Source organism: Ambystoma mexicanum, chromosome 6q (assembly GCF_040938575.1).
Source record: "Ambystoma mexicanum isolate Mex_15411 chromosome 6q, UKY_AmexF1_1, whole genome shotgun sequence".
Classification (NCBI taxonomy): Eukaryota; Metazoa; Chordata; class Amphibia; order Caudata; family Ambystomatidae; genus Ambystoma; species Ambystoma mexicanum.
The window spans coordinates 744,599,443-744,626,096 of NC_090937.1; the positions used below are offsets into that span (position 1 = coordinate 744,599,443).

The following is a 26,654-nucleotide window of genomic DNA, read 5'->3' on the forward strand; positions in this document are numbered from 1 at the left end:
GAAATGTTTTCTTTGCCAAGGAATCTACTTTTTGTGCTTCCCTGTTGGGGGGGACGAGTGGACATGGAAGACGCAGTTCTAGAAGAGACAGTAGTAGCCTGCATAACAAGCCCGTCCAGGGAAGGGTGAGAGGAGAGGTATGAAGGGTCTCCCTCTAGCCGGCCTGTATTTCCCGGAAATGGTGGAGCTGACAGGAGATAGGGAACAAGGGTTTTGCCACATAATTGTTAAAGGATCAGTTATGGCAGGTTTAAAGGCATATTACGTTCTGTGGTGAGGCCTTCATCCAATATGTCAGTAAGGTCATAACCTTGTACAGACGCCACAGATTAATGCAATCCCAGGGTGTCAATAACCCTTTCTACTAAAGCCCTGAATTTAGAAGTCTTATGAAGATAGGGCTGGGATTGCTGAAATTCGAGATCTGGAGAGGTGTCCAGACCACTTGCGTCCTGGAGGCATTGAGCCAGTTGCAAAAGCTGATTCTGGTCCTCAAAGCAATCGACCCATACCCCTAAATCATCAGCATCATTACCGAAGATACCTTTCATAGTATCGAAAAATTTGGACTGGGGTTGTGTGGCGAATGTTTTCTCGACAACCGTCGACCTCGAGAGTTTGTCTCTCAGCGCCGATGTGGTGGATGTCGGTGTCAAGCGGGATAGAGACACCGTAGCGTCGACATCCTTGGAGGCACGGGGGCTTCCATTGGATCTCTTTTGGTGTCAAAAGTTTCATCTGCGCCGACATTGTCGGTACCAGGGCACTAGAAGGGTCGGGTATACCAGGCACCGCTCATGGCTCTGAAGCCTGCTGCGTGAGAGGGTTAGCCACACCGACTGCAGCATGCTTTTTGAACATGTCCAGCATGGAGGATTGACGCTTCTTCCTCTTTCGGGAGGTGGAAGAATGGCTCCGCGAGTGGCACTGTATCTTCTTCCGCCTATGTTCTTTCTCGGGGGTGTGCCCCTCAGTTACAGCTTCCGAAGACTAAACAATCGACTGTGCCGGTCAACCGAGAGCGAGTTTTGCACCTCGAAAGTATAGGGATTTGAGTTGCATTTTGGCGCACGACAGACACCCATCAGTCCCGTGAACCGTACCGAGGCACCAGACATTCAACTCGTGTGGGTCAGGATGGACATCTTGGTGCCACAATCGGAACATCGCTTGAAACCCGATACCCGAGCGACCAAGATCTTGCATCGAAGATTGAAAAAAAAGTATGTTTTCTGACAAAAACATCCAGTGAGTCCAACACTCAGTGTTCCCAAGAAGCGTGTTAGTGCGCAGAAAAAAGGAACTGAGATTGGAGTGCAGTGATGTGGTATTTATATGACGCCTGACATGACGTCCGGAGCCAACGACCAGACGCCGAGCAAGACGGATAGACGGTCGAGTCGAGGTCCACTACGCCCCGGTCGAACAATATCCAAAGCAGCAGAGCTGGAGGTATTATCTATCAGATGAAGAATCCTGCGGAGAAAGGCAATCCATTGAAGCAAATGTTCTATGGTGCCATGCATGTTTTTCAGATAGATTTTAGAAAACTTTCTACAGATGCCTCTGACCAACAATGTTCTTCCTCTAAGCAGCAGGAAGTTAGCATGCTGGTGTCATGCTGCTTAAGAATGTTGGCGACCCGTATCTCTCAGACAGACAACGCTGTAAAACATCAACGAAATTACCAATTCAGTTTGTTCAAACCCTGATGTATTGTTGGTTTTTGTAGAACACAAAAAGAATCAGAGTGGGCTTTTCCTTCTGTTGAAAGTTTCCCTTACCTTCCCCATGCCCATGTGCAGCACAAGTAAGCGCTGCAGCAATACGGGACAGGGAATGCTCACGCTAATTCATGCTGCCAGGTTTTTACACCTATTGCTATTCTTCCGTTTGATTTGTGACAATAGTCTGCCATAGTAAAGGTGGGCACTGCAAACAAGTTGTAAATAACATGGCTTGCATTCAAACAACCCTTAATGTAGTAGGCATAAGATGAAACAATGGCACCCAACAAAATACTTCAATACACAAGCTAACCTGTAGGCGGCAGGGACACCTGAAGTACCCTGGCATGCGACACAACCAACATCATAGGAAGCAAAACAGCCTTGGCAATAGCACTACTGCCTTTCATGTGGTCTCCCATGATTCAATGTACACCTGCTACTACACGGACTAGAAAGCTTGCTAATATAACTTGCCGAAGTTGGACATCGAAAACGGGAGCGATGTATCCTCAAAGGTCATTCATACACATTCAGTACCGCAGCTGCTCCCCCAAGAACATTCCTCTATTGGTGAATGGCATTTTTTATTCCTTTTTGCATCAGAGCACCAAAAATGTTGTAATCCCTCACATTGGAGTATTTAGAATGTCACCATTAGCAAATTAAGGGTACTTGTGGGATAACCACTTTGTTGGCCAGCAATTGTGGTAAGTGAAAGTGGATAGCCCATGTTTACCAGTGGCTCTGGATTCATTTTTTTTTTTTAAACACCAACAGCGTTTATTGGTGGGTGAGAGAAGAGGCTGTCTTTATGATTAAATTATGGTTAGATCTGCTGTGGGGCAAGAAGAGTGCTCCTTCACCTGCTAGACAGGGCAGGTCTGGTGAAGTCCCATGCCTGATTATGAGGCCTTCTGGTGTGATGACTTTTGGACCTGCATCAAAGACACCATCTTACATTTGTCCTTCCGGAGTAATTTTTTTAAGTGCCTCCGGTCCAAGTTGGGACGCAATCATCTGTCTTTTGGCATCAGGAAGTAGTGCGAGTACTACCCATGGACCAAACTGTTCGATAGCAGCTTCTCCAGCAGCGTAAAATATCCTGAAGGAGCAACAGATGTGAAAATGGTTTCATCAACTTGGAAGAACTCACCTCTTAATTCTGGGGCATATCACAATGTCACAGTTGACCCCGAAACAACCCTTGCTGGTCTATTGGAAGAAAGGGCATCCCTAAAACTGAGCGACGAGGATCGGGGCTTGCTGACTGGCATAGACTCGAGTGACCTGTGTGCTCAACATCTCTCCTGATATTTTGGCTGTGCAGGAAATGGTTTTTGTGGAATCCCTTGCTGCCTTCGAAGGCGGGTTGGGTCCAGTTTTCGTGTTTGGTGCCTATGCAGAAGGAGTTGGTGCCATTTTAGCAAAGGCTTAGAGTATTTGGAGCATAAACTGCTTCCATTGCTATGCAGAAGCATATTTGGATGATATTTTTACTTGACTTTCTCTGTCTCTGAGGATGAGCCCATGTGGCGTCTTTTCTTTTTTTAGAGTAAGACCAGGATGAGTGGCAGCACTTCTTGAGTGGGAGCGTCGTCTATGTATTTTGCTGTTTTTTCCAGTCATTGGCCAAACTCATCTTTCTTGGCAGACTCCAAGCTCTTCCCCTGTGAGGACTTACATTTGGAGGACGTTCTTCTTGGGGCCTTTGAAGATGAGCCCCCGAGAGTTAATTAAGAGCTTTTTTCACCAGGAGCCTTCAGAGTCATATATTGATATGAGCCGCACTCGGCAACATCATGGTCAATAACTAAACAACACAAACAAATGCGATGTAGATTAGTGATCAACATCTTTGCGTCAAAATCAGTGCATCTCTCAATCCCTGATGGTTTGTGAGTAGACATTTAAACATTTTAATTACAACATTTTCAAAGAAGCTTCAAGAGATGGTGTTCCGTGAAGCGTGGTGAATGCGTGGAAAAAAGGAATGAAGGTCACTGGGTGAGCTATATATGCAGGTCACAGCACGTCCGGTTTCAGAGATTAGCCACGTCAAGGGTTCCAGAGTGATTTTGCATGCCCCCATTCCTCTGCCACCCTGCTGGTTTCTGTGATTCAGCTGAAGCTGCAGGAATATATGTAAGATGAGGAATCTGTGGGAGGACACTAACCATCAGAAAAATCCTTTTATTTCTGCTCTGCAGAACTCCCCTTGTCCACCTCTTACATCTATCATCAGGCATAGCAGTCCATTAACTCTTCCGTCTTCAGCCTCCCACCCCCCAGTCTCACTCCAATGCCCTTCTAGTCCAGAATTGGCATGCTGCCTCCAGCACAAACTGTGAATGTCCTCAGACCTTTACCTTTCCAATTCCGTTCACCTTCCTCGAACTTAGAAGCAATGACACCAAGTGAAATGAAAATAAATTGATCCACCCTCCAGCCCTCTGGATGTCATGGGTGGTTGCTTCTTGAAATACAGTCTTAACGGCTGCACACTATTGAACACTGTTTCCAACACAGCAATGTTGGAATAAAACAACCTTAAATTGTGAAGGGCACTTAAGACTGCTATTCCTGAGAGCCTTTGGCCACTAGGAACAGCCTTCCTCAATCCCCTCATCACAGCACAAAGGTGCAATAAAAACCATTGAAAAAATGAACATGACGAGATTATTGTATGTCAAGAAGACAATAGAATGTACTGAAAATGTATTGTGAATAAAAAAGAAAAAACAGGGTGATGTTTGAACTCTCTAAAAGAGTGTTGCAAAGACTATTTGACTAAAAGAAAAAAGTGGACATTAATTACCATACATGATGCAAACAGTAACAAACAAATTGGTGGATATCGATTTGCATTATTGGGACATTTCTTGTTATATGAGAGACCTCAAAGAGGCTTCTGAGGAGCAGTGGAAGTCCATGTTGGCGCCACTGTCGACTTCCTCACTCCTCCCCTGCCTCTACCTGGCTGTGGGAACCTGAATTGTCCTTTTTTGGCCTGAGGCACTTGTACCCCTATGGGGAAGGTAGAGTACCTCCTACACCCCCTTCCTCTGGATCCCAAAGAGTAGGGTTGACTTGGGGGATGCCGATTTACCACCAGCCCAAATGACTTGGCCATGAGCTTAGAGTCCTTACATTTGTCCAGGGACTCGTCGGCCTTGGGGCCAAAGAGAGGTGCACCCATTGAAGACGATGTTGAGCAATTTTGCATGGACATTAAGGGGAAAACCTAAACCCCACCCTCATGTACGCAGACCTGCGCAAGACCGTGGAGGCGCACATAGCTTGACACATGCAGTCAGCCATGTCCAAACCTGCTTGGAGCGGTTGGCAAGTCATCTCCTTTCCATCGTGCACTATGTCCAGGGAACCAGCTTGGACTTTCCCTTCCAGGAGGTGGTCAGCTGCTGCCGAAATATTACTCCAGAGAATGTGGGAGAACTTGGCAAAGGCACACAAGGCATTTGCCACCTTAAGGGCCAGATTCCCCGAGGCAAAGACCTTCTTTGCTAAGGAGCCAACCTACTTCGACTCCCTGTTGGTTGGAAGGTTCAAAGTCGAGGGCCTTGACGTGACAGTCACAGCCTGCACCACTAACCCTTCTGGGTTTGGGTGGGCCGTCAAAAATGGCAAGTCACCTTTGGCTGGCTTATATTTGTTGATGAGCTCCATGTCGACTGGTGGTGTCTAGCACAGACACTGCCACAAGGTAAAAACCGGATCAGAGATAACCACATTAAACTGTAGAGCCTGTTCCATTTGTTACTCACGGTCGAGGATATCGGTCAGAACGTACTGCGACACTGGCTTTGACAGAGTGCTGAGCCCCAAGGCCACAATGACCTGTTTGACCGCTTTGCGATACTGTGAATTTGGGTGTGCATATGGGTTCAGCTATTGAAACGCCACATGCAGAGATGTGTCCAGCCAAATGGCATTGTGGAGGCCCTCTGCCAATTGGAGAAACTCTGCCTGGTCCGCATAAAGTCAGGCAAGGGATCCAAGGCTGCACACACTATCAGCGTTAACCTGAAATGAATCGAGTCGCCCTCGTCAAATATTGACCGCACCGAGAAGACAAAAATGGAACGGGTGTCTGGTACAAAGCTTTGATCCTGCAGGGCTGCTCGAGGAATCTCTTGGCTCGAGGGCGCCGCTGACAGCTTTGACTCAGGAGGTTTCTTCTTCGGGGTGTTGCTTGAGGGCATTTAACCCACTTTGGCTTCCTCTGTGAAGACAGACTGGGTGCAGCCGGACTCTGATCAGCCACAGGCGTCTAGGCAGAAGACGTACCAGCCAAGGTCTTTTCAAAGACTGAGCATTTCAGTCTTAAAATCCTCCCACTCCTTTCTAGATGCACCCTTCGCCGTGTATGACTTATTCCTCTCGTCCAACGAGTGGAATCACGTCTGTGCTTTTTCTTGCGCAACGACGAGTGGAGGTAAGATTTGCTCCGAAAGTGCGAACGCTTCTTTGATTTTTTATGGTAACGTCCTTCTCAATGTATTTCGGGCATCAGATCCTCTGTATCATGCTCTGATGAGCATGTGAGCGATTTCACCGGCAGTCAAGCATTCCCTGACCACTTTCAGGTTCATCAAAAGGCAAGAACCACATTGCTCCATGTCATGCCCTACTCCAAGACACCACACATACAGTGTGTGTCCATGAGGAACATTTTGGAGTTGCAGTCCTTGCAACGTTTGAAGCCGGATGGTTTAGGCACCCTACATGCTGACGCAGTTATCGAATTCCAAACAGCGTGTTGAGTGCATGGAAAAAAGGAATGGAGGTACGGAGGCATAATGCATCCTTTTATAAGATTCCCAACATCTTGTCTGATCAAAGAATGGCGCAGTTGTATACAATGGAGTCGACAACATTGAGCGGTACTCTGCCCCCTATCGAAAATATTTCAGAGCAACTAACGCTAGATAGCCATCTATGAAGATGAGGGATCTGCGGAATAATGCAATCCATTGAAGGCAGAGCCGCAGTCTCCATAACTAGGGCCACGTCTGAGCCCGCAGTCATGCATTTGTGGTCCAATGAAATGCCTCTACTGTCTTGTCCAAGGATGAAGAAGAGTGTTATGTCGACGTGTCACTAGGTGAGCAGAACCCTTTGTAGTGCTGCTTTTTCTCTTTACCATCTCCATCACAAGAGTGGTGGTTCTCTTCTTCGGCTAGGTGACTCGTTTCTTCTTGAAGGAAGGTTCGAGAGACAGGGTGTATTTCCTGCACATATGGAGAATATTGTACATTTTGTGGTACGATTCCAGAGGGAGGTACGGTACATGAATGGGCATAACAGTCATTTGCAGTGTGTTCTTCCCCAATGCAATAAAGATATACCTTGTACGGATCTTAAACAGACATCTGAAGCACAAAGCCATGCAGAGCTTGAAGCCCACCTTCAGGTGATTCTGTATGATGCAGTAGAAATTTGCAACAAACATCTTTGCTGTGTGCATGGATTCAAAGGGATGTCTCAAGAGCTTGCAAAATGCAGTGTTAATCTCCCATTGTAAATGATGGGTCTTTCAATAGACAATGTTCTGAACAGTCCTTTAGAAACTGTCTAATGAGACGTTCTGAGAATATGGAACACAGTTACTTCTACCTTTCCAATCATAGGACATGGTTACCAAATGTACCCTAACAGATACTTTCCTCAGCAAGTTTTGACTAGAGTGAGATGGTAAAGAAGCATGTTCAAGACTGCATTTATCATCTACAAAGTAGTCACGAGTAGCACACAAGCGCAACCAGCGGCTAAGCTCCACATATCTGGTGTGACACGTGTAAGGAACTCATGGTGGCAACAGTAAAGACACACAAGTGATAACAGTTTTTCTCACCCATTATACAGTTTATTAAACTGTATAATGGGTCAGAAAAACGCCTAATGTAAATTAAATCTAAGATGGGAGCAAGCTACGACCATCAAATAATAATAAAGCAGTCTTGTCAAATAAAAAGGGCTATACTAAAAAACCTATTGCCAATCCTTACAAGTAAGTTACAAAATAGTGAGGGATAATTTTCTCAAGAAAAGAAAGAAGTGTTCACCAAATGATAAGCATGGTATGGCTGGGTCTCCCTTCCTCCCGTTCTTAGCACGGGACAAGGCAGGACCTGCACACTCCTGTGCCTTGCCAGCACAAGGTTACAGTTCTTTTCAAGGATGCCAGGACCTTCTGGGGCCAAGTCTCTTTCCTGCAAAAGTCTCTTGGCTCAGAAGGCCACCTGTACCAAAAACAATAAACAAACCAAAGTTCCTTTGGCAATCATTTCACATTGGGCGACTGCTCTTCGCCTTTTGGATCCCCCTTAGCCAGGCTCCGATTCGTCTTGCAATGCTAGACTCCCTTAATCACGTTCACTACGGCCTCACTCAAAAACATATCACTGAACAGTCTCAGTGTCCTTTTCAACAAATATCCATTGTGGACATCCCTCAGCCAGGTTCACACTTGTTGTCACAATGTTCACGGGTATATCACTAGTTACTCTCAATTCGCAGGCATCCCTCTGTCGGGGTCACATTTGCCAGTTTTACAGTTCAATTAGTTTTCAGCCGCGTGTCAAAGACTTTCGAGTGTACGCAGGGTTTTGCTCGACTACTTTGACACTTTACACTAGCCTCTCCTAAGGCCTCTTGGTCTTCGCAGTTTCAACAAAACACCACAGCCTAATAGGGCTTCAGTCAGAGTCCTTCGAATGAGTGCCACTGCGACGCCTGACCATTCTGCTTTTGAACCCTTTACTCAGGTTTCTTGAACAGTTCAATTACACAAGTTCTTTGTTCAACAAGGTTGCCGCCTGCAACCTTGGGCCCAGCACAGTTCGGTTTTACTATCCGTCTTCTCCGATTCACCGGCTGTGCTGAACTGTTGGAGCTTTTTGTCTTGGGAGTCAAGGACGGCATCACAGCAGCAAGCGCTTCTCCCTGCTTTGGCTATAACCGCGGGAAGGTCCGTGTGCCGTTGATACCTGTCACCGCATGCCAGCTGGACTTCCCAGTCTTCTGATTTCCCTATCGGAGGCTTTGCAGGTCTGAGCTGAATAGGGCAAAGGCAAATTCCCTTCTAATCACCCATTCAGTTCTCTCCACCTTTCTCCTCCGTTTGTACTGCTGGTCGAGAATAACTGCTTCCTAGTGCGTTCGGCCTTGCTCGAAGTGTGCTTTCGGGCTCCTCCTTTTATCCCTGTGAGGAAGGGAAAGGGCCATCAGGTGTGCGTAGTTATTGTAAATTGCCTGAATCTGCCTTACCCTTGTGTTGGGACATGTCAGGTAAACGGCTCGAGTGTTAGTTCATAGTCTGTCACGGTGTAGGATAGTGTTTGTGTTGGAAAAGGGGTGGGGGGAAGAACATCTGAATATCCTACGGGGTAGGCTGGGGAAAAGGTGTTATAGGGAAGGGGGTACCGCGTCTCACCCGGCGGTGTCGCACTTCCACTCCCCGAGGACCCCTCATCCAGGTGATCCTCCTGCACTGGTCCAACCCCAGGAACTGGATCCAATAGCGATGGCCGTGTCTTGGCCAACTGGACGACAGACCCCTGAGGACTAGCGGGTGAAACACCTTCAGGTTTCTCACATACACTCCGCACGCAACAAATCGACCAACCTACTTGAATCACAACGTCCGCAGAGAGGACCTGCAAACAGTCCTTCTCTTGTCATGCACCCACCCTCTGGAACTCTATCCCGGTGTCGGCTCAGAATGCCCCCACGATTCTCCAATTTCATAAATCTCTCAAAACAAAGGCTCTTTCTACAACACCTGACCAAGGACTAATTCCAATGGATATACATATCGACACACAGACCTCACAGTACTCTGCTACTGTTAAAATATGCCAGTCCAAATGCTGGTAAACCAAACAATGCATAGCGCTCTGCTGCTCTCAAGCTAGATCTGCACTTTAAACAATAAAATAAAAATAAAATAAACAAAGAGCAGCATCTTGTGCAGTTGTACTGCTATGTGGGGAATAAACTGCCTACAGAAATGTGTACACCATGTTATTCTGCACACAGTTTGTCTTCAGTGACTACCACCATGTAATCCGTTGGAATGTCTAGGTGACTGTAAAGTAGTGAGCCAGAGACAAGAAGGTAAGATAACCAATAGTATTTTATTCTTACAGCACACCAATGGTTAAATGGTTGGGTGCAACCGGTCTTCTCCTTAGCCAATTAACTTCAGTTAAAGTTCATAGTGCAAAACAAATAAAGGGCCTTCCAGGCTGCTCGAAAAAACAAACTCAAGGATTGCAATCTTTCTTGTCCAAAAATGAAGTTCGTAAAGTTCAACTCAAATTTGTATTATTCCAACTAAATGCAGCTCATAACGTGGAAAACACAGGAATGGCAGACTTTCTTTGTCCGAAAACAGCCGATTGTACCTTGAAAACCCCTGGAGTAAAATCCACTTCTTAAAGCATCATGTATTCAGGACTCGAGCGCTTTTACTTCACACGCCTGAATGGTTCAGAGCTTTCTTGTCCAAGCTCTGCTGCAGGTTCCCGGATGCAGCCGTTCCACACTGGCCTCGGGCTGGAATTCAGTAAATAAACAAACTTTCCTTTTTTACGCTGTTGTGACTCAGGCGTCTTCATCTGCTGTGCAGTCGGATTTGACTACAGGACCGGTATGGGACACTCCGGTGAGATTTCCTTTTCCCTCTAATACGCCCACCGATATGGGGTACTGGCCTCGTACCATTCTGAATCCACTCTGTCAGCCTCCTTCCACTCCTGCAAAACGAGAGACAAGTTGAGATGTTTTCTGATGCTTTTAACCCCGGTGTGCCTCCTCCCCAGCAATTGGCGTCGGGCGTTCCCAGCACTGGGCTCCTTACACCTGAGGTTAATTTACATCCTCCCAGCTTCAACTTCACGGAGTTAGTCTTGTATTTAACACCCGACTGCCCGGAACCCCCATTATATGGAAACGTGGTTTTTCGTCTTCCTTGTCTGATTTCTATTCCCATTTTCTGGCTTTTGTTTTGATTATGTATCTGTTGGGGCATTCTGGGATATGTAGTTTGTGTCTTTTCTTTTTCCCTCGTGTCTCAGATTTGTTTTGTCCGGTGTGATAGTTGATTGGTGGGGCATTCTGGGACATGTAGTCTGGGTTTTTAATTGTTCACGCTTGTCTCTTAAAGTTGTCATTATATGGTCCGGTGTGATATTAGACTCATACTCCTCCCTCCTGTTTTGTTCCGTAGTGGCCGCTACTGTTTCCCCATCACAATGACCAACACACAACATTTCCTTATGGGGCTGAAGGTAAATATGTCAAGTTGTATTATTAAATGTGTCATCCCCTATACCTTCTGCAAAGGAAGTTGCTTGTCAGTGTTTTGAGGTTTGACTAAGAGGAATGTTCTTTCTGGTGTACTCAATCAATGATTCTGGAAAGGGATCGTTGTGTTTTTCGTTGTCCCTGTGTGCCTCATCTCGGGCAGGCAGTTGGACACACCTCCTGCAGGGGACTGCACATCATCTTTCTCTGGAATATTCTACACAACACGTTCTGAGGTAGTGACTTCAATAGCACACATGTGGACAAGCTAGGTAGTGGGCCATTGGTTTTGCTATGGAAAAGGATGCTATTGGGTGTGTCACGGAAGGTGCCATAAAGAGTTTTCTTGGACACGGTCACAGACATGCTGACACACAAACTATCAATGGTCCTGCTGTGCACCGTGGTAACTTTGAGGGTGGTTAGGCATTGATCATACTTCAGACCCTTTCACGGATTTGGCAATAGAACAAAGTTTGTCTTTTCTCACAGCAGAGGCTGTTGATGAAGTGACCAATAATGCAGTTGCAGGGAAGTGATCTTTGGATGCATCTGTCCAGATTATTAATGAGCCTTATACATGAAGAAGGTCTTTCATGCGAGTGAGCACTCATCCTTGTGTCAAGTGTTTCTTCTCTCAGATCTGCCCCTTGGAGGGCACGGAGGGCACGATGGGCAATCTGGGTTGATTTTACTATATTAAAGATACAAGTTGCATGCTCTGCAGAATGGACATGCACACAACATGCTGTTAAGAATCTAAAGAAAGCCTCTGTCAGCAAAGCCTAGTGCTTTGTGCCTCATTGGTCAGGACAGAAATGGCAAAAATAAGACGGATAGCCTAATTAGTGAACTGCATTAACCATTGCTACGATATTAATTTCGTCTCAACATTCAAAGACTGAAAATGAAGAAGTAGCCAATGATAAGTCTTTTGTTATTAGGTCACCATTTTGTTTATTTCATTGTCTGTCTGCATTGTAAGGGGTTAAAGATAAAAACAAATAACTAGGTGCTATATCTGGAAGTTCACCCTTTTCATGAATGCAAACTGAAAATTCAGCAGTGGTCTCCCAAAAATTGACATGCTCAACAAGGACACACGCCTTTGGCAGAGTGAAGCCGTAGCACTGTGAAAGAAGTGCAGTACCGCGGCTTGGGATTCACAACACTAACAAGGCCACATTGTCACTGTACAATATACCTATACATCACAGAGCGCTACCCTGCACAGATTGCACTGCCAGAGACACTAGATGTTGGGTTTATGAGGCACTTTGAGATACAGACGATTTTAATGGCAAGATTGCCACCTGACTTGTACATTCACCCACAGCCCACATTGACAAAGCCCTATGCTTCACACATGGTAAATGTATTTTTCTACTGCTTGGAGCCAGAGGGGTGGGGGAGTGGGGGTGTTGAGGGGTGCGGGGGGAGTAAGCTGTTCATCTAATCAATTATGCCATGTCATGCATGGAGTGACGACATACATCCGGGGTGCAAAACGTCAAGCATATACTATTCCAATGGTTATCAGGCAATGAACTACGGCAATGTGCTTTTCATCTTTGCAGGGCCCGGTGGTACATGCTTTAATGTAGTAAAAGAAACATGCACTGTTCTGCTCTCTCAGAAACGGTAAAACAGAAATAAGGCCATGGCTTGGATTGAAGGGAGAGCTAATAAGCACTATACAAAGAACACAAATTACACTTTGTGATGCATGGTGCAAACCTTGGGGACATCAAGAATGACCTACAAAAAAATAACAGTCCACACATCAATGAGTTGATTGTTTTTCAGCTTATATTTAAAAATGTAATTTAGAAGCTGCACACTTTACACCATGAAATCGTTAGCTTTCAGTGTGCAAAACTGTAGCAACAAGACGTTAGAAAGGTACAGCCAGTGCAACATTTCAATGATTTGAATTTAGTGCATTTCGTTTTTAATGTCATTTTATGCCTGGTTGCTGTTCTAGGGACTGACCTCAAATTCAGCATGCCTGTGAATGTCCTCTGCACGTTGTCTGCTCAGGATAAATTCTGCTTCATTGGCTACTCTTACCAGGTGGTCTTTCATAGTTTGACTCAACAGCCTAAACCAAGAAAGGTAAAAGAAAGTTGACTGCATTAGCCGTTCATATAATACAAACATTCTATTTAAAAATCAGTTCACTTTTCCTAATGATGCGCATTCCCATTTATAGTTGCATCAACGTGTACAGCATTGATAACGTCAAATTTGATGAAAAATGAAAAGAAAAACTTTCTCTGGTGCAAAAATGCTATGAAATGCATATTTGCAGTGGGGCAAGGTTTCTCGAATAGGACCCCAGATACTGAAGTCTGTGTGTTGTTAAGAAAGAAATGTAGCATCCCATTTAATAAAATATCAATCTGAAACTTCTAAATCGACAATTGTAAAATCTATACATTTGACATAACATCTCCAAAGAGCTCTTACCAAAGAATGGGTATCTTCCCCCATCACACCTCCTTCTGCCCCCAGAAAATTCAAAACAAACGAGGAATATTTAAACCTGCTGACTCAATGTAAACATTTAAAATGGCCTCTAATATTTCATTGACGTATAAGGAAGCTAAACAATTGCAAACTGTGTGTTTAATGTAGTCGGTGATGGCGACCTTGTCCTTCTCGAGCAGAGACCCGCATCAGTGGCAAACCCAGAAGGATCCGTGTTGTGTGGCCTTGCCTTCTTTTGGACCCCTGCGAGCAGGGCGTCCTAAGAGGACCTCAACCTCTTATCCGAGGGAGTTTGATCGCTGGACCGGCTGGTCCTGGGAGAAGCGTACTCATGCCCAGACATGGAGTCAGAGGCCTGACCTGATTTTAACCAGGCTGCCAGCCTGCAGTAGCGGTCCTTCTTGGTCTTCTTTGAAAAACCACGGCAGACCTTGCATCCCTCCTCATTATGGTCCGGCTTGCGGCATTTGACCTGGTGAACCATTAAATTCTATGTAAACACCTTTCATCTGCCGCGCACTTCTCTGACCAAGCAAACGCTTGGATTGAATCCTTCCTCAACAACAGATCCATGAGGGTCTTTGTGCCCTCAGCCGCTGCTACGGCCACTCCAGTTACCTGTGGGGTCCCACAGGTAACTCAGGGGTCTTGTGTGTCTCCCACTCTCTATAATGTATTCACCAAGCCACTTTTTGATGATCTCGACTATCTGGGCGTCACTTACACTAACTCTGCGGATGATGCCCAGATATTCATCCCCCTCAATGGTGATTACACGGTGGACAGTAAGACTTTCAACAACGTTTACCTTCTTATACAAGCGTTGATGGCGAAGCATGGGCTCTGTCTTAACAACGATAAGACAGAGCTCCTCCTACTGGGTTCACCTGCCAAGCTAAACAAACTAGATGTGTTATTCACCTCATTTAATATTGACAGCAATATAATTAAAGTTTCCAAGGTAGTGAAAATGTTGGGAGTTTATAATGATTCTGCACTAACCCTAACGAGACAAACTAATGCTGTGACCTCCTCGTCTGTCTACACGTGCAAGCTTATAACTGCATGCCGTCCTTATCCGACATCCGCTAACTGCATTACAATAGCAAGAGTTTTGGTCCTATCCAAGCTTGACTATTGCAATGCACTCTATCTTGGCACTTCACAACAAAATCTCAAAATGCAAGTCACGCAAAACAATGCCATTAAAGCAGCTCTGAACATCTCAAAGAAACAGCATGCATCAGAAACCAGACACTCAAACTGGCTTAACATTAAGGCTAGCACTCAAAACACTGTCCCTCACTCATAAGTGTTTATCTAACCAGGCGCCCTTCTACCTGTCCAACACCATCACTTGCTACACTTCAACATGACCCACAAGAAAAGCAAAGACGCACTGTGTCAACATCCCACACTACAAGTTACAAAGAGCAGGCGGGGTTAGTTTCCCAGTCCTCGCTGCTAAGAAATGGAACGCCCTCCTGCTTTCACTAAGAGAGGAACCTTCCTACCTCTTACTTAGAAATAAAGCCAAAATGTGGCTCCATGGGCAAGACCTCATCTCGGTCGCATTACCACAACCTACTATGTAAATATGTATGTTAACTCCTGCCTTATGTAGATTTGTAACTCTTATGTTCATAATTCCTTCATGTATATTATTGTATGCCATGCTGTATATATGTTGGAGCTTGTATGCATAGCGCCCAGATGCCCCTGGGCTTGGCACGCTCAAACAAATAAATGAACTACACTAAACAGTGACAATCTGCAGGCCCGTCCATGCCAAAGACAACATAAAATCCAAAACAGTGAATGTGGAGCATAGAAAAGAGCCCTCCTCGGCACCTAGCTGAAATCTTACACTATCTACATACATAGATTTGGTAGCAGGCCTTGTACCAGGGAGAAGCATGTCCAGAGCATCCTCTGACAAATCAGATTCTTTGTACGTCAACCATTCCGCAGCTAGACATGAAGGTTCAGGCTGCAGACATTTGGGTGCAGGACCCACCCCTCTGAGTGGGAGAGGAGGTCCATCCTCTGCGGTAGGCACTAGGGAGAGCAGCTGGCCATGTCCAGGAACTCTGGTTACCACCTTCTCCACGTCCTATCTGGAGCTACCAAGATCATTGTGGATCCAAACTGGCACAGCCTCTGAGAGATAGGACAGGGATCTGTGGGAATGCATAGAGCAGGTCGAAGTCCGACTCGACCTTCAAAGCAGAACCACATGCACTTCCTGTTCACACTGGAGGTGAAGAGTTCCGCTTAAGTACCTAACGGGAGAAAGTCTCCTCCAGAGTCTCCTGGCAGAGCTCCCACTCATATGAGGTAGAGGACTATCTGCTCAGGACATCCGCCAACACGTTCTCCTCGCCGGCTAGATAATAATAATAAATAATAATTTAATAATACTAATAATAATTTCGCATTTATATAGCGCTCGGACCCTCAGGTATCTGAGCGCTGCTTATTATTACCCATGGTGTGTGGTGCTCATTTATTGACCTCGGAACGATGAAAGGCTGAGTTTGGCCCTGCCGAGATTCGAACCTGTGTTAGCAGGCTCGGCACGGATGTCAAAGTGAGCGCTCTACTCGCTGTGCCACTTGACCGGCCGCCGCCAGGGACATGCGGTTCTCCAGGGCACACAACCACAAATGCATTGCTTCGTTGCACAGAGGTAAGGAACCTACATCAGCCAGTTTGCTGAGGTAGCGCATAGCTACCATGTTATTCATTAGTACCAACACAGTCTTGCCTTGTACCGAGGGGGGCAGGGAGGAGGCGACTAGGACTAGCCTGCTCACTAAGACCCAAGAAAATGAATGTGACCCCGGCACTCAGATGGGGATCACAGGTTGCTCACTGTAAGGTCTTGGAGGCGAGAGCCCGAGCCTATGAATGACAGCGCACAGTCCTGCCTGTCGTGTCCCTCACCAAGCAGGATAGACAAATCAGGTAGGGATCCAAAACAGATATTTGACAACTGCAGTCAAGGCAGGGTGTAGACTCTGAGGGCTCTGTCTGATTTGGCATATCGTTGAAGAACGAGAAAACTTCAAAAGCAGCACTGTTCCTAAAAGCGAACAGGATATGTGGAAAAAAGGAACAGAAATAAGGTCATAGGGCCTCTATATATACTGGCCCTGAAGTCATGTCCGGCGCAGGGCGCATAAAGGTGTCGGGCAGAGGAAACAGGGTGCCGCGCTGCATCCCCTAGCAGTGGGAAAGTTTCCAAGGAGCAGCTGCACTGAGAGATGGATATAAGATGAGAAATGTGTGGGAGAATTGAGTCCATTAGAACCCCGTTGATTAGAAAGATGGAGTTCAAAAACATTATTGAGATTTGTCCGCGTGGGGTGGGTATTAACTCCTAAGAGGCAACCAGAGTTTTCCAAAACAAAATGGGTCATTTGGATCGCAGAATATAAGCCAAGCATTAAAGGATGGGATAAAGCTATCGAGTGACAGGCGTCCTAGCCTAATAGAATAGAGATTCTGAGGGAGGCTAGAATTCCTATCGCCAAGTCTCTGGGATACAGCGACAATCATGCTTCTTAGCTCTAGTCAAAAATAGGAAGGGATTGGGTTAAACAACTACAGGTGCGAACGCTATTAAAATAGAAATCATAGTGATCACTCTGGTTAAGGCGTCAAGATGGATCAATAACCGTGTCTGAAAGACCCAACTATGGGACTACCGATCTTCCCCAGGATTACCTAAAAAGAATCCTTAGCAGTCACAGTTTCTAGGGATATAGTACTCTGCTCGCCTCATGGCACGCCTGCCAGCAAGTACTTTTTACCTTTCCCTCGCTAAAGGTAATTGTCAAACTTAGCCTCACCCTCTAGCAGTCAGTTGCTTTCCATGACCAGTGATCGCTCAAGTTTCCAGTAATTAGATGTTCTCACCCTTTTGCAAGGCTACCCTCCTTTTCCAGTTGAGCAGTTCCTTCCTAGTGTTTCTCCATGTCTTTTTCAACCACTTTGCAACATCTGCGACGTGTGAGGAAAGGGCCTGTTCTGTGTTTTCTCAGCAACCACTGTCTGAATCAACGTCTCCTCTTCCTCTCTGCTGCTCACACTCCTCCTTCAGATTGTGACCCGCTCTAAGACTACTACTGCAGGGCCTGACACACTTAAGTTCTCTTGTTTTGTGCTATTTGGGAATACGTTTTCACTGGCTAATCACAGTTATTCCTGGCTTCTCCAAATATGATTGGTTATCCTTTGCCTCAACCCTTGTTTGTTTTGCCCCTTCTAATACGTTTTCTCAGACTTTGCCACTTTTGAGGTCCCTGCTGGTAATTGTGAGCAACTAGATTTGGTGCAGATGAAGCAGAGGGTTTAAGGGACCTGTCCACCATTTTGAATTCAGGCTGAAGTGTAGTGCATGCCTTGTCTCTTTTCAGTGGGTCCTCTGCAGTGTGCAACTGTCTGGGAGAAAGGTGAGTGGATGTGTTCTTCCAAAGCTGGTCCTTGGCAAAAGGTTTGTACATGTGAGTGAGAACAACCAATGCAATATCAACAGCCATAGCTGATCATAATGGTTCTTAAACTGCTCTCCCTATGACATGCACTGCGGGCATAGACTACTGAATATGGTTCCTGTGCTTGGAAATACGGCTCTCTTTCCCTGAAGGATGCATGCTTATGCAGGAGGCCTTCTACAGTGTACACTTTCGTCAACAAAGTACAAGAGGTTTAGGGTCTCAAAATATGGTTGGTGGGTGGGGCTGCTGGTAAGCCAAAGCTGTAGATCAAGGGTTGGGACGAAGGTCAGAGTCCAACACATAGCCTTGCACTCACCGCGTGACTCATGGTAGAGATCCAAGGACCATAGTAAGTCGGCTTGCTAGGTTCATCAGCCCCCCCAAAGGCGTCCTGATATTTCACCTCCACTTAACCACAAAATGTACGATAAAACGGGGTGCCTGTAAAGTAATGCTTAAAAGAACATATCGCTGAGAAAGAAAGAAATTAAATGAAACATTGAATCTTGACTTGCATTGAATCTTGACTAAAGTGCTTTGATCTCAAATCTTAAATTCCAAAGGGGAGTTAAACAGATCCATATTTCACAGTACCTTCGTTTGTCCCGTTAGGCGAGCACCATTATGGGAGGTTCTCCAAATATTAACCCGAGTTCACCAAATGCATTGAAAAACGAAGCATACTAGGATAATTTGATGTTGCAATCCAGGAGTACAATCGATTAACAAAGCAGTTCAATCAAGTGTAATATCATTACAATATTTTTTAAATGCACTTGTAACGGGAAATCCTTATTTTGAAACCAGTTCCGTGCACATCTGTATCACAGCAATTGTTTCGTGATATAATTCTTGTGCTCTTATGGATAAACAAGTATGCTTGGAATTGACCTAGATCTATACTGATTAAACATTAATCAAGGGCCAGATCTAGATCAGCCGCTCCATCAATGAGGTCATGGCAGGTCAGTCACGCATAATTAAAAACAACAACGTTCATTCCAACTCTGCACTGTAACCGAATCCACTGGGCCCTCCCAGACCAGCTATAATCCCGAGGGCACGGGCATCTTCGTCTCTTTCCGAGGTACATTGCGCTCATGTCCGTGTCACCGCCCTCTGAGCACAACACCGCAATGTCGACTTAAATTGCAGTTTGGCAAGCATTCACTAAACAAACTCACAGGAAAAAATGAAATACCCGAATCTCCAAATACACTAATGAATTTGATATTCATAGCCGCAATTATCTTTTGCCGGCATCACGTGGACTATAAACGGGCCTATAATACCGCAGAACAGATCACAACTAAAAGCTGCGTCCTATAATACAAAGCCTACTTTGCATATTCATTTATGCCACTGGAAAGGACATTGCAGAAAAAGACATCTTAGGGTATGACATCAATCTGTGATACTGGAGGACGTCAAGGAAAGATCCACTTCATGAAGTCTCCAGGAGCAAGAGACAAAAACAACTTTATGTGCAATACATGCATAGTCAGTGTGAGGATTACATTTTGTGCTTTTGAAAAAAAATTGTTCGGGGCTTCATATCTTGGCAGTTTAGGCACAGTAAGGACAAAAGGATTTGACAAGGATCACGCAATTTAGGCAAACAGCAGAGCTGGGATTTCTGCCCTCTCTGTGATTTAGGCACCTGACAGCATAGGTTGGTAAACATGTATGCCAATATTTGACTTTCATAAACTAAAATAATACGGTTTTATTGAAATCACAGAGGTGGGTCATCGAAGGCGTCAGCATGTATATATAATACGCCCTCTGCTGAAAGTTTCTGAGAAGATGACTGTCAAGGTGAATAATCTGTGGGAGGAGAATCCGTACGAAAAACCTTCCTTGGTAAGTCATTATGGTCTTGTTTATTTTTATGTCCATTAATCGGGCCCTCACACGCGGTTTGCTTTGTTGTGTAGACCCTGACATTTTATAGACATCATAGAAAACAAGCTACATGCCTGTCGAACAAAACAATGGCTAGAAGCAGTTCTCATTATGCAGCTTGAGGATGCAATCCATTAGAAAGGTGAATTTATTTTGCAGCTCACTAGCAAGTCTTGCGAGAAGACAACATAATTGTGTTAAGTGGAGCTGTGTGGGGGCTTTTAGATGAAAATGCCCTTATCACTGTTCTGATCAGTTAAAATGCACCCTTAATTGGGAACTTGTCACATACAATGGAACACTCCAAAGGGCCCTTTCCCATTCACTGATCTGTCTGCTGCAACACCAACCAATAAAGAGCAGTCTATTTAAATGTGCTGCTAAGTACAGGCATTTCAAACGCATGTTTGTAAGGCGCCAATATCAGGTCCTGCTTAATTTGCCTGGGAGCCTTGTTTGAAATACTATCATGGCACCTTCCTCGTGTATCCTTAATGCAATATAAGTGTGCTCGGCCTACAAGACTCCAACAAGCGCGACGCCCTGGGCCACCACACAGGCCAGCCATGGTGTGCACCAGCCTGAGATTGCAGTTTTTCACTGGTTGCAACCAACCTTAAAACATTGCGGAGGACCAGTAAGATAGAAAAAAACTATTAACAAGAGACACCGAAGGTCAACCACAGATCTCTAGAGAGCAAAACTGAACAGTATGTGTTCCACCATTAAACTTTCTGACCATGGATTGATGAGATCAGACGTGGCTCTATAGGGAAACTGCCTTCCGAGTTTGCTGCCCCTTGCGCAACAAACCCCCTTTGTAGCATACTGATGGCTGCAGAGAGTTCCTGGAATGTCAAAAGCAGAGGAGCAGCAGCGATGCAACGGTGTCTCCTAAAAATAAAATAAAAAATTAGCTTATGCTGAAAGAATAGGATTTATTAGATATGGCCGTAAACTATTCTGGAAGCTGGGGAAGGTAGTTCCATTTCCCCCACCAGTGGGTTTGTCACTTTCAGGGTATTTGTTTTGATCCAGGTTTGATGCTGTTTTTGGGACTGAGCAGCAGGAAGATGAAATATTTGTTTCCTACGATGAGATTCTAAGTTGCATTAGGTCTGTTAAAGCTGGAAATGCATCTGGTCATGATGGTCATAGTTTTGGTTGGTTTTCTGCGTGGTGGGCACTATTATTAGAACATGTTTTTAATGCCACTGTTCGTGTTAGCAGCTTACATTCTTTTTTGCATCATAGTTTGATTATACTTCAATTTAAGAAAGGTTTTTCTTTTGATCCGCACATCTATCTGCCCATCTCTCTCCTGAAATAGTGAGCAAACCTTTTACTTAAAGTCTTTTGCTCAGGTTAGAAGACTGGGCAGAAGCTAATAAAAAGATCCCAAGCTCTCTTGCTGGGTTAAGAAAAAGACCATTGTCTTATTTGAACTAAGATTGTAGATAAATATACTAGGATTGGGTGTCATGTATATTTTGTTTTTTTGGATCTTGCAAAGGCTTTTGACTATCAATCGGAAACTTATTGCAGATACAATTTAACAGATTGTGCGCCTCTGGGGCTATTGTAACTGAACCAGTGAGTCACACACAAACGACTGTGGCTGTGTGACTCACATTGTTCTAGGAATTGTAGCTATATCCCTGAATTTGCTACTATATTAGAGGTGTCAGAAAGGGTTGCTCGCTTGCTCCAAAACTGTTTATTTTATTTTTAAGCGATTTTTACACTAGTATGTCTGCAGGGAAATTTAGTCCCACATCTATACATGTTAACTACTATATCTCCTTGTTTTATGCTAACACTGTCCTTCTCAATTCAACTCTGGATGGGCAACAGCACTGCTTATTATATGCCAAGAACCTCTTTAGAGCACATTATTTAAATGTAAAACTTTCTAAAACAAAGCATGTGGTCTTTGGCAAAGGCTATAATAGTCTTTCCTGGCCTTTGGATGGTAAAAATAGCCTTAACTAGACGTATTGTTTGATAAAATGGCAGCAGGACACTCCTCCACCCTGTGTTAGGATAAATGCAAAGAACAGTTCTACACAAATTGGAAGACATTTAAGGTTCTATCATAATTTTTCGAGATGGCAGACTGGATACATGTTTCAGCGTTTTTGAGGCTAAAGTTTACTCTGTAATGTTATACAATATCGACATTTAGAGGTATGTTAGTTCCACACTGGAGGTTATCCAAAACAGTTTCCTCGGAAGAGTAAATTGGTTCTCTCATGGAACCCCCAGTTGTGCATTACTGTTAATGTTCAAGTGCAGTTAATATTTGTATTGCATCGTTTGAAAAAAACATCTTGGTCTGATATATGAAACAAACGTTTGTAATTGGAGAGTGACAACTCTCCGGCTAAGGATAGGCTTTTATTGTATTCTGGTGGCTGCATGGTATTAGACAACTGGGGTATCTCAAGCAGAATATTATTGCAATAGTATTAATTTACTCAACTGAAGGCTACGCTCTAGCCTAGGGCTCTGCAGCTGAAGAGAGTAAATGGCAAGTTTATACAACCCATCTTCAATGGAAAGATGGTAGTATTTTTAAGATGAACTCACCGGACTGCAGGAGATCCATATCATCTATTCTTCTAAAGGTTCTCCCCGTGTGTGCTTGCATGAAATGGTTGGGTTCTAACATTAAATGATCCTGTGGCCTAGCTAGTGCCAAAGATCAGTCATTTCCTTTTAATATGTAGCAGATTAATCGATCTGCAACGTAAATGGCTAAGGCTGCACCTTATTTTAAATAATATTTGGAACTGCACCGATACCATTTCCTTTTTATTGAGAAGCAATGATTTAAGAATTCCCTAGGACATTAATGAATATGTAAAAGACACATTGTCGACATGCTTAAGCATTGCAGCATATAAGGTTTAATAGGATGTGTTTTTATTCATTCTCATGCTAAAGTTTTTTTATAATTACATTGTTTTGTATTCATATTTTTTTGTTATAGCGTATAGTCAAAGCAGCCCCTAACAGTGAGGATATCTGCGTAATTAGATCGACATTCTGGGCAGGAAGATTTTGAGAAGTGGTAACGCTTTGTGAATTGGACTCTGTAGCTGGCAATTGCTCCTCAAGGAAATCAGTGGCCTCTTCAATGGTGCAAAATAAACAAAGCGAAAGCCCACGCATTTCAAAGTCCCCTCTGTGCTCCCATAACAACTTTAATATAATCACTGATTGCATAGCACAAATCGTGCGGAAGTTGCTGTGATTTGCCAACCTGATCCACTCAATGTCATCTGAGTGAAGGGTACACAATTGCAGACTATCTCTGAAGATGTTAAATATAAAAAGACTAGTTTAATCTCTGTGGGCCATTTTGCTTAGGATCGATTCACCACCCCAGAATGTACGCGGTGTCTCTATCAAACTCAATTTCCTCTTTCTCCTTCTTAGAGTTGTTAAGTAACTGAGCGATTGGAAAACTTGTTTCCGATTCTACACTTCCAAAGTTGCAGTTGACTTTCAACTCAGATGTTTTGTGCGGGGCTTCCCTAATGGGCGCTTTGTGATCATTACCACCTGCAGACGCCAGGTCTGGTGGGGCCCGTACAATTTCTACGTTTTGTGTTTTAGGGTCAGATATCGCAGGTGGAGAGGGCGTGATGTGAATCTGCAGAGGAAGATGCGGATTAGTTAAGGTAAATTCAAGCGGAATAGGTCCCTTTAAAGAACCTGCCATGGGCGTGACCAGCTTAACACAACAAACAGGTAATAAACCAGTTATTTTATTAGATACCAGTGGATAATAATTAGAAGGTTGTTCTTGTTTGAGGGGAGGTTGCCCCGCAGGAGATAACAATTCACCGATGGCAGATTTTTGGGAATGCGGTCGGAGAACCTTTTTCATTGGGCAATTCCCCCGGGCATATCTAAATTAAGAACTAGTTTTGATTCCTAATTTAGTTGCTTCAAATCGATTTGTGCATCATTGTTGGACATATTTGTAAGATATTTTGTGTTTGAGTTATGGCCTTTGCTTTTCACAGGTGATTGTTTTTTTTTGTGTGTATCGTGAGATACAGTATTTGTTTTTCATGTTGTTGTTTCGTGTGAGTGCTCTTGCATGGGCACGTCTCATTTTACGCAAATATAAGTGCATATTAGTCATCTGAGGCGTGACCAGAGCAAGAGTCATTAAGTTCAATGGCATCAGCCTCAGAGGCAATTAGTTGGACAGTTTTGACGGGAGGTGTCTCCACTTTCATGGTGGCAGTTTGCTCAATGATTTCAATGAGAGTCGAGGGACTGTTTGGAGAGTCCTCCCGATTCTCGGTGTTTGGAACGCTTGTAACAGCCATGGACATTAGAGCTGCGCCACCATCTTGTGCTCTTGTGTAATGCGAAATTAAGTAGCGAAATAAATCATCCAGTTTTAGGGAATTTAAATGAACGGCTTCCAATAATGGGGAAGGCATTTCATCAGAAATAGGGGTAATTGATACAGCACCAACAGAGACGGCATTCGCATAAGAGTGCCGAGATGAAACATCAACTGCTCTCTCATCAAGAGTTTCGGTAAATGTGTTACACAGCGGGGATAGTAAGAGCCAGATGTTTCATAATAAGGGAGTCCAAAAAGCTCAATCTCTCAGTCTGGCAGGTGACATGAGCTAACATAAATCCCTCGAGTTTACTAATTTTACCAGAGCGATCCGCAATCATTGATTTTAGAATGTCAAGGTCCACATGCGTCAAGTCATGACCTTTAACTAACAGGTTATGGATGCTTGAAATGACTAGAAATGAGAGAGCTTCCACACCAGGAGTAATGGGATGTTTGGATTTGTTTGTTTGTAGGGCGGATGCATTTGTATAATTTTCCTTGACATAATGGTCAATACTATTGCAATCAGAACAAGAGAGATAGAGCCATGTATCTGGATATTATCCATGGGGACAACCCTAGAATGGCTCCCTTTGTGAAAATGCATGGGAGAACTTGTCGAGGGGCGCCTTGACCGTGATACATACTGACTGGGATGCCCCTGCTTCGGATCCAAAGTGTTGTCCCCCTGGTGATTATGTAAACAAATGCTCTCAACCTAAGAGGGTAAAAACACTACAGCAGATGTGGGGTCCAATTATATTCTACAACGTTTCCCCCGTTCATTTTGGAGAGTGGGGGCCAAGATCGAAACATCAGAAATGCAATTATTAGACGTCTCCGTGGCGCTAAAATTAGTACGTTCAGTGGAGTCCCCAGTCGTCCGTTTACCCTTCGCATACGCATACTGAAAATTGTCACACATGTGGGAAACTTCCGTGCTGGAGTAATAAGCAGGTGAGCATTCGTATCCATCGCGCGTTCACTGTATAATGTGTCATGTGAAGTGACATCACACTCTCCTCACTGGAGACATGGAGTTGAATGGGAGCGGTATAGTTTAGACCTGTATGCGCCTTTACCTCAGAAAGACACTTCCCGCTCCGTAGACTACCAACCATGTTTACGCTTCGAGTTCTTTTACAACAAGTTAAAACTGGCTAGAGTCGATTGGATGAAAGGCAAGTGCGTTGGTGAACAGCGTGCTTAGCTTAATGGCTAGTCATGTCACAATCGTTATTGCGAAAAGGCATCAATCACTACAAATGGGCTCCTCAGGCATGACACAGGAAATTTAAACTTTGTGCACGAAGAGCAGCATTGAACTTTACATATGCCAGCACAAAGTGAAGGAGGGATGCAAAGGTTGACCAACTTACCGCTACCACCACCCCGCCACCGCCGCCTCCCACCCAAAATTCCGAAACACTTCCGAAACACTTCCGAAACACTTCCGAAACACTTCCGAAACACTTCCGAAACACTTCCGAAACACTTCCGAAACACTTCCGAAACACTTCCGAAACACTTCCGAAACACTTCCGAAACACTTCCGAAACACTTCCGAAACACTTCCGAAACACTTCCGAAACACTTCCGAAACACTTCTGGATGTGCGTGCTCTGCAAATTTGTAGGTTGGCTGGGAGATAGTGGGCAGGTCAGAGGGTGGAGCTGCAAGTAGAGGAAAAGAGTAATCAATGGTCAGCACAGGAAAATGCTGCCCTCAGCACAAGTCCCAGCACGAGTCCTGCAACGTGTGCGAGGCACACAGTCCCAGTAATTACTTGAAAAATTACGTGAAAAACGTAGCAGTGTTACCACAGGAGGCAAGCTTCTTCTTGCCGACGTACTGCACCGTGACAGGAGCTCAAAGGAACAGCATACTCAGCCCAACAGCCAGACACTTCCGGATGCGCAAGTCATTTCTCTTTCAATGGATTGCATTCTCCCAAAGATTCCTCTCAACAGACACCAAAACAGTACTCCCAGCAGTGAGATGGAAGCTTAGACTAAAAATCTCTTTTATATGACCCTGCCAAAGTGGGAATCTATGCCCTGGGATAGGTCCAAACTGTGGTGCTTCGAGAAGGTAAGTAAGGAGGCCCATGTTGCGGCCTGACAATTTTCTCTGGCCTGTAGAATGCTCTTAAAGGCAGATGATGCAGCTACACCCCCCCTGTTAGAGTGAGACAGTAGGCCTGGTGTTACTTCCTTCCGTGCCTTCTCCTAACATTCTGAAATACACTGAGCGACCCAAAAAAAAAAGTGTTTTTTTTCACTGCTTAACCCAACCTGGACTAGGAGAATGCAGCTGGTCATACCGCTG

The 26,654-nt window shown here is 44.7% G+C and overlaps 1 protein-coding gene across 3 annotated transcripts in view; it reads right to left on the reverse strand.

The window, feature by feature from the left end:
- Window positions 1-26,654, reverse strand: part of LRBA (LPS responsive beige-like anchor protein) — a 3,444,508-nt gene that overhangs the window by 1,526,318 nt on the left and 1,891,536 nt on the right. For all 3 annotated transcript variants that reach the window (XM_069631262.1, XM_069631261.1, XM_069631263.1), the window contains exon 36: window positions 13,050-13,158. In XM_069631262.1, the coding sequence (XP_069487363.1) occupies window positions 13,050-13,158 (109 nt within the window). The remainder of the gene's footprint in view (window positions 1-13,049; window positions 13,159-26,654) is intronic.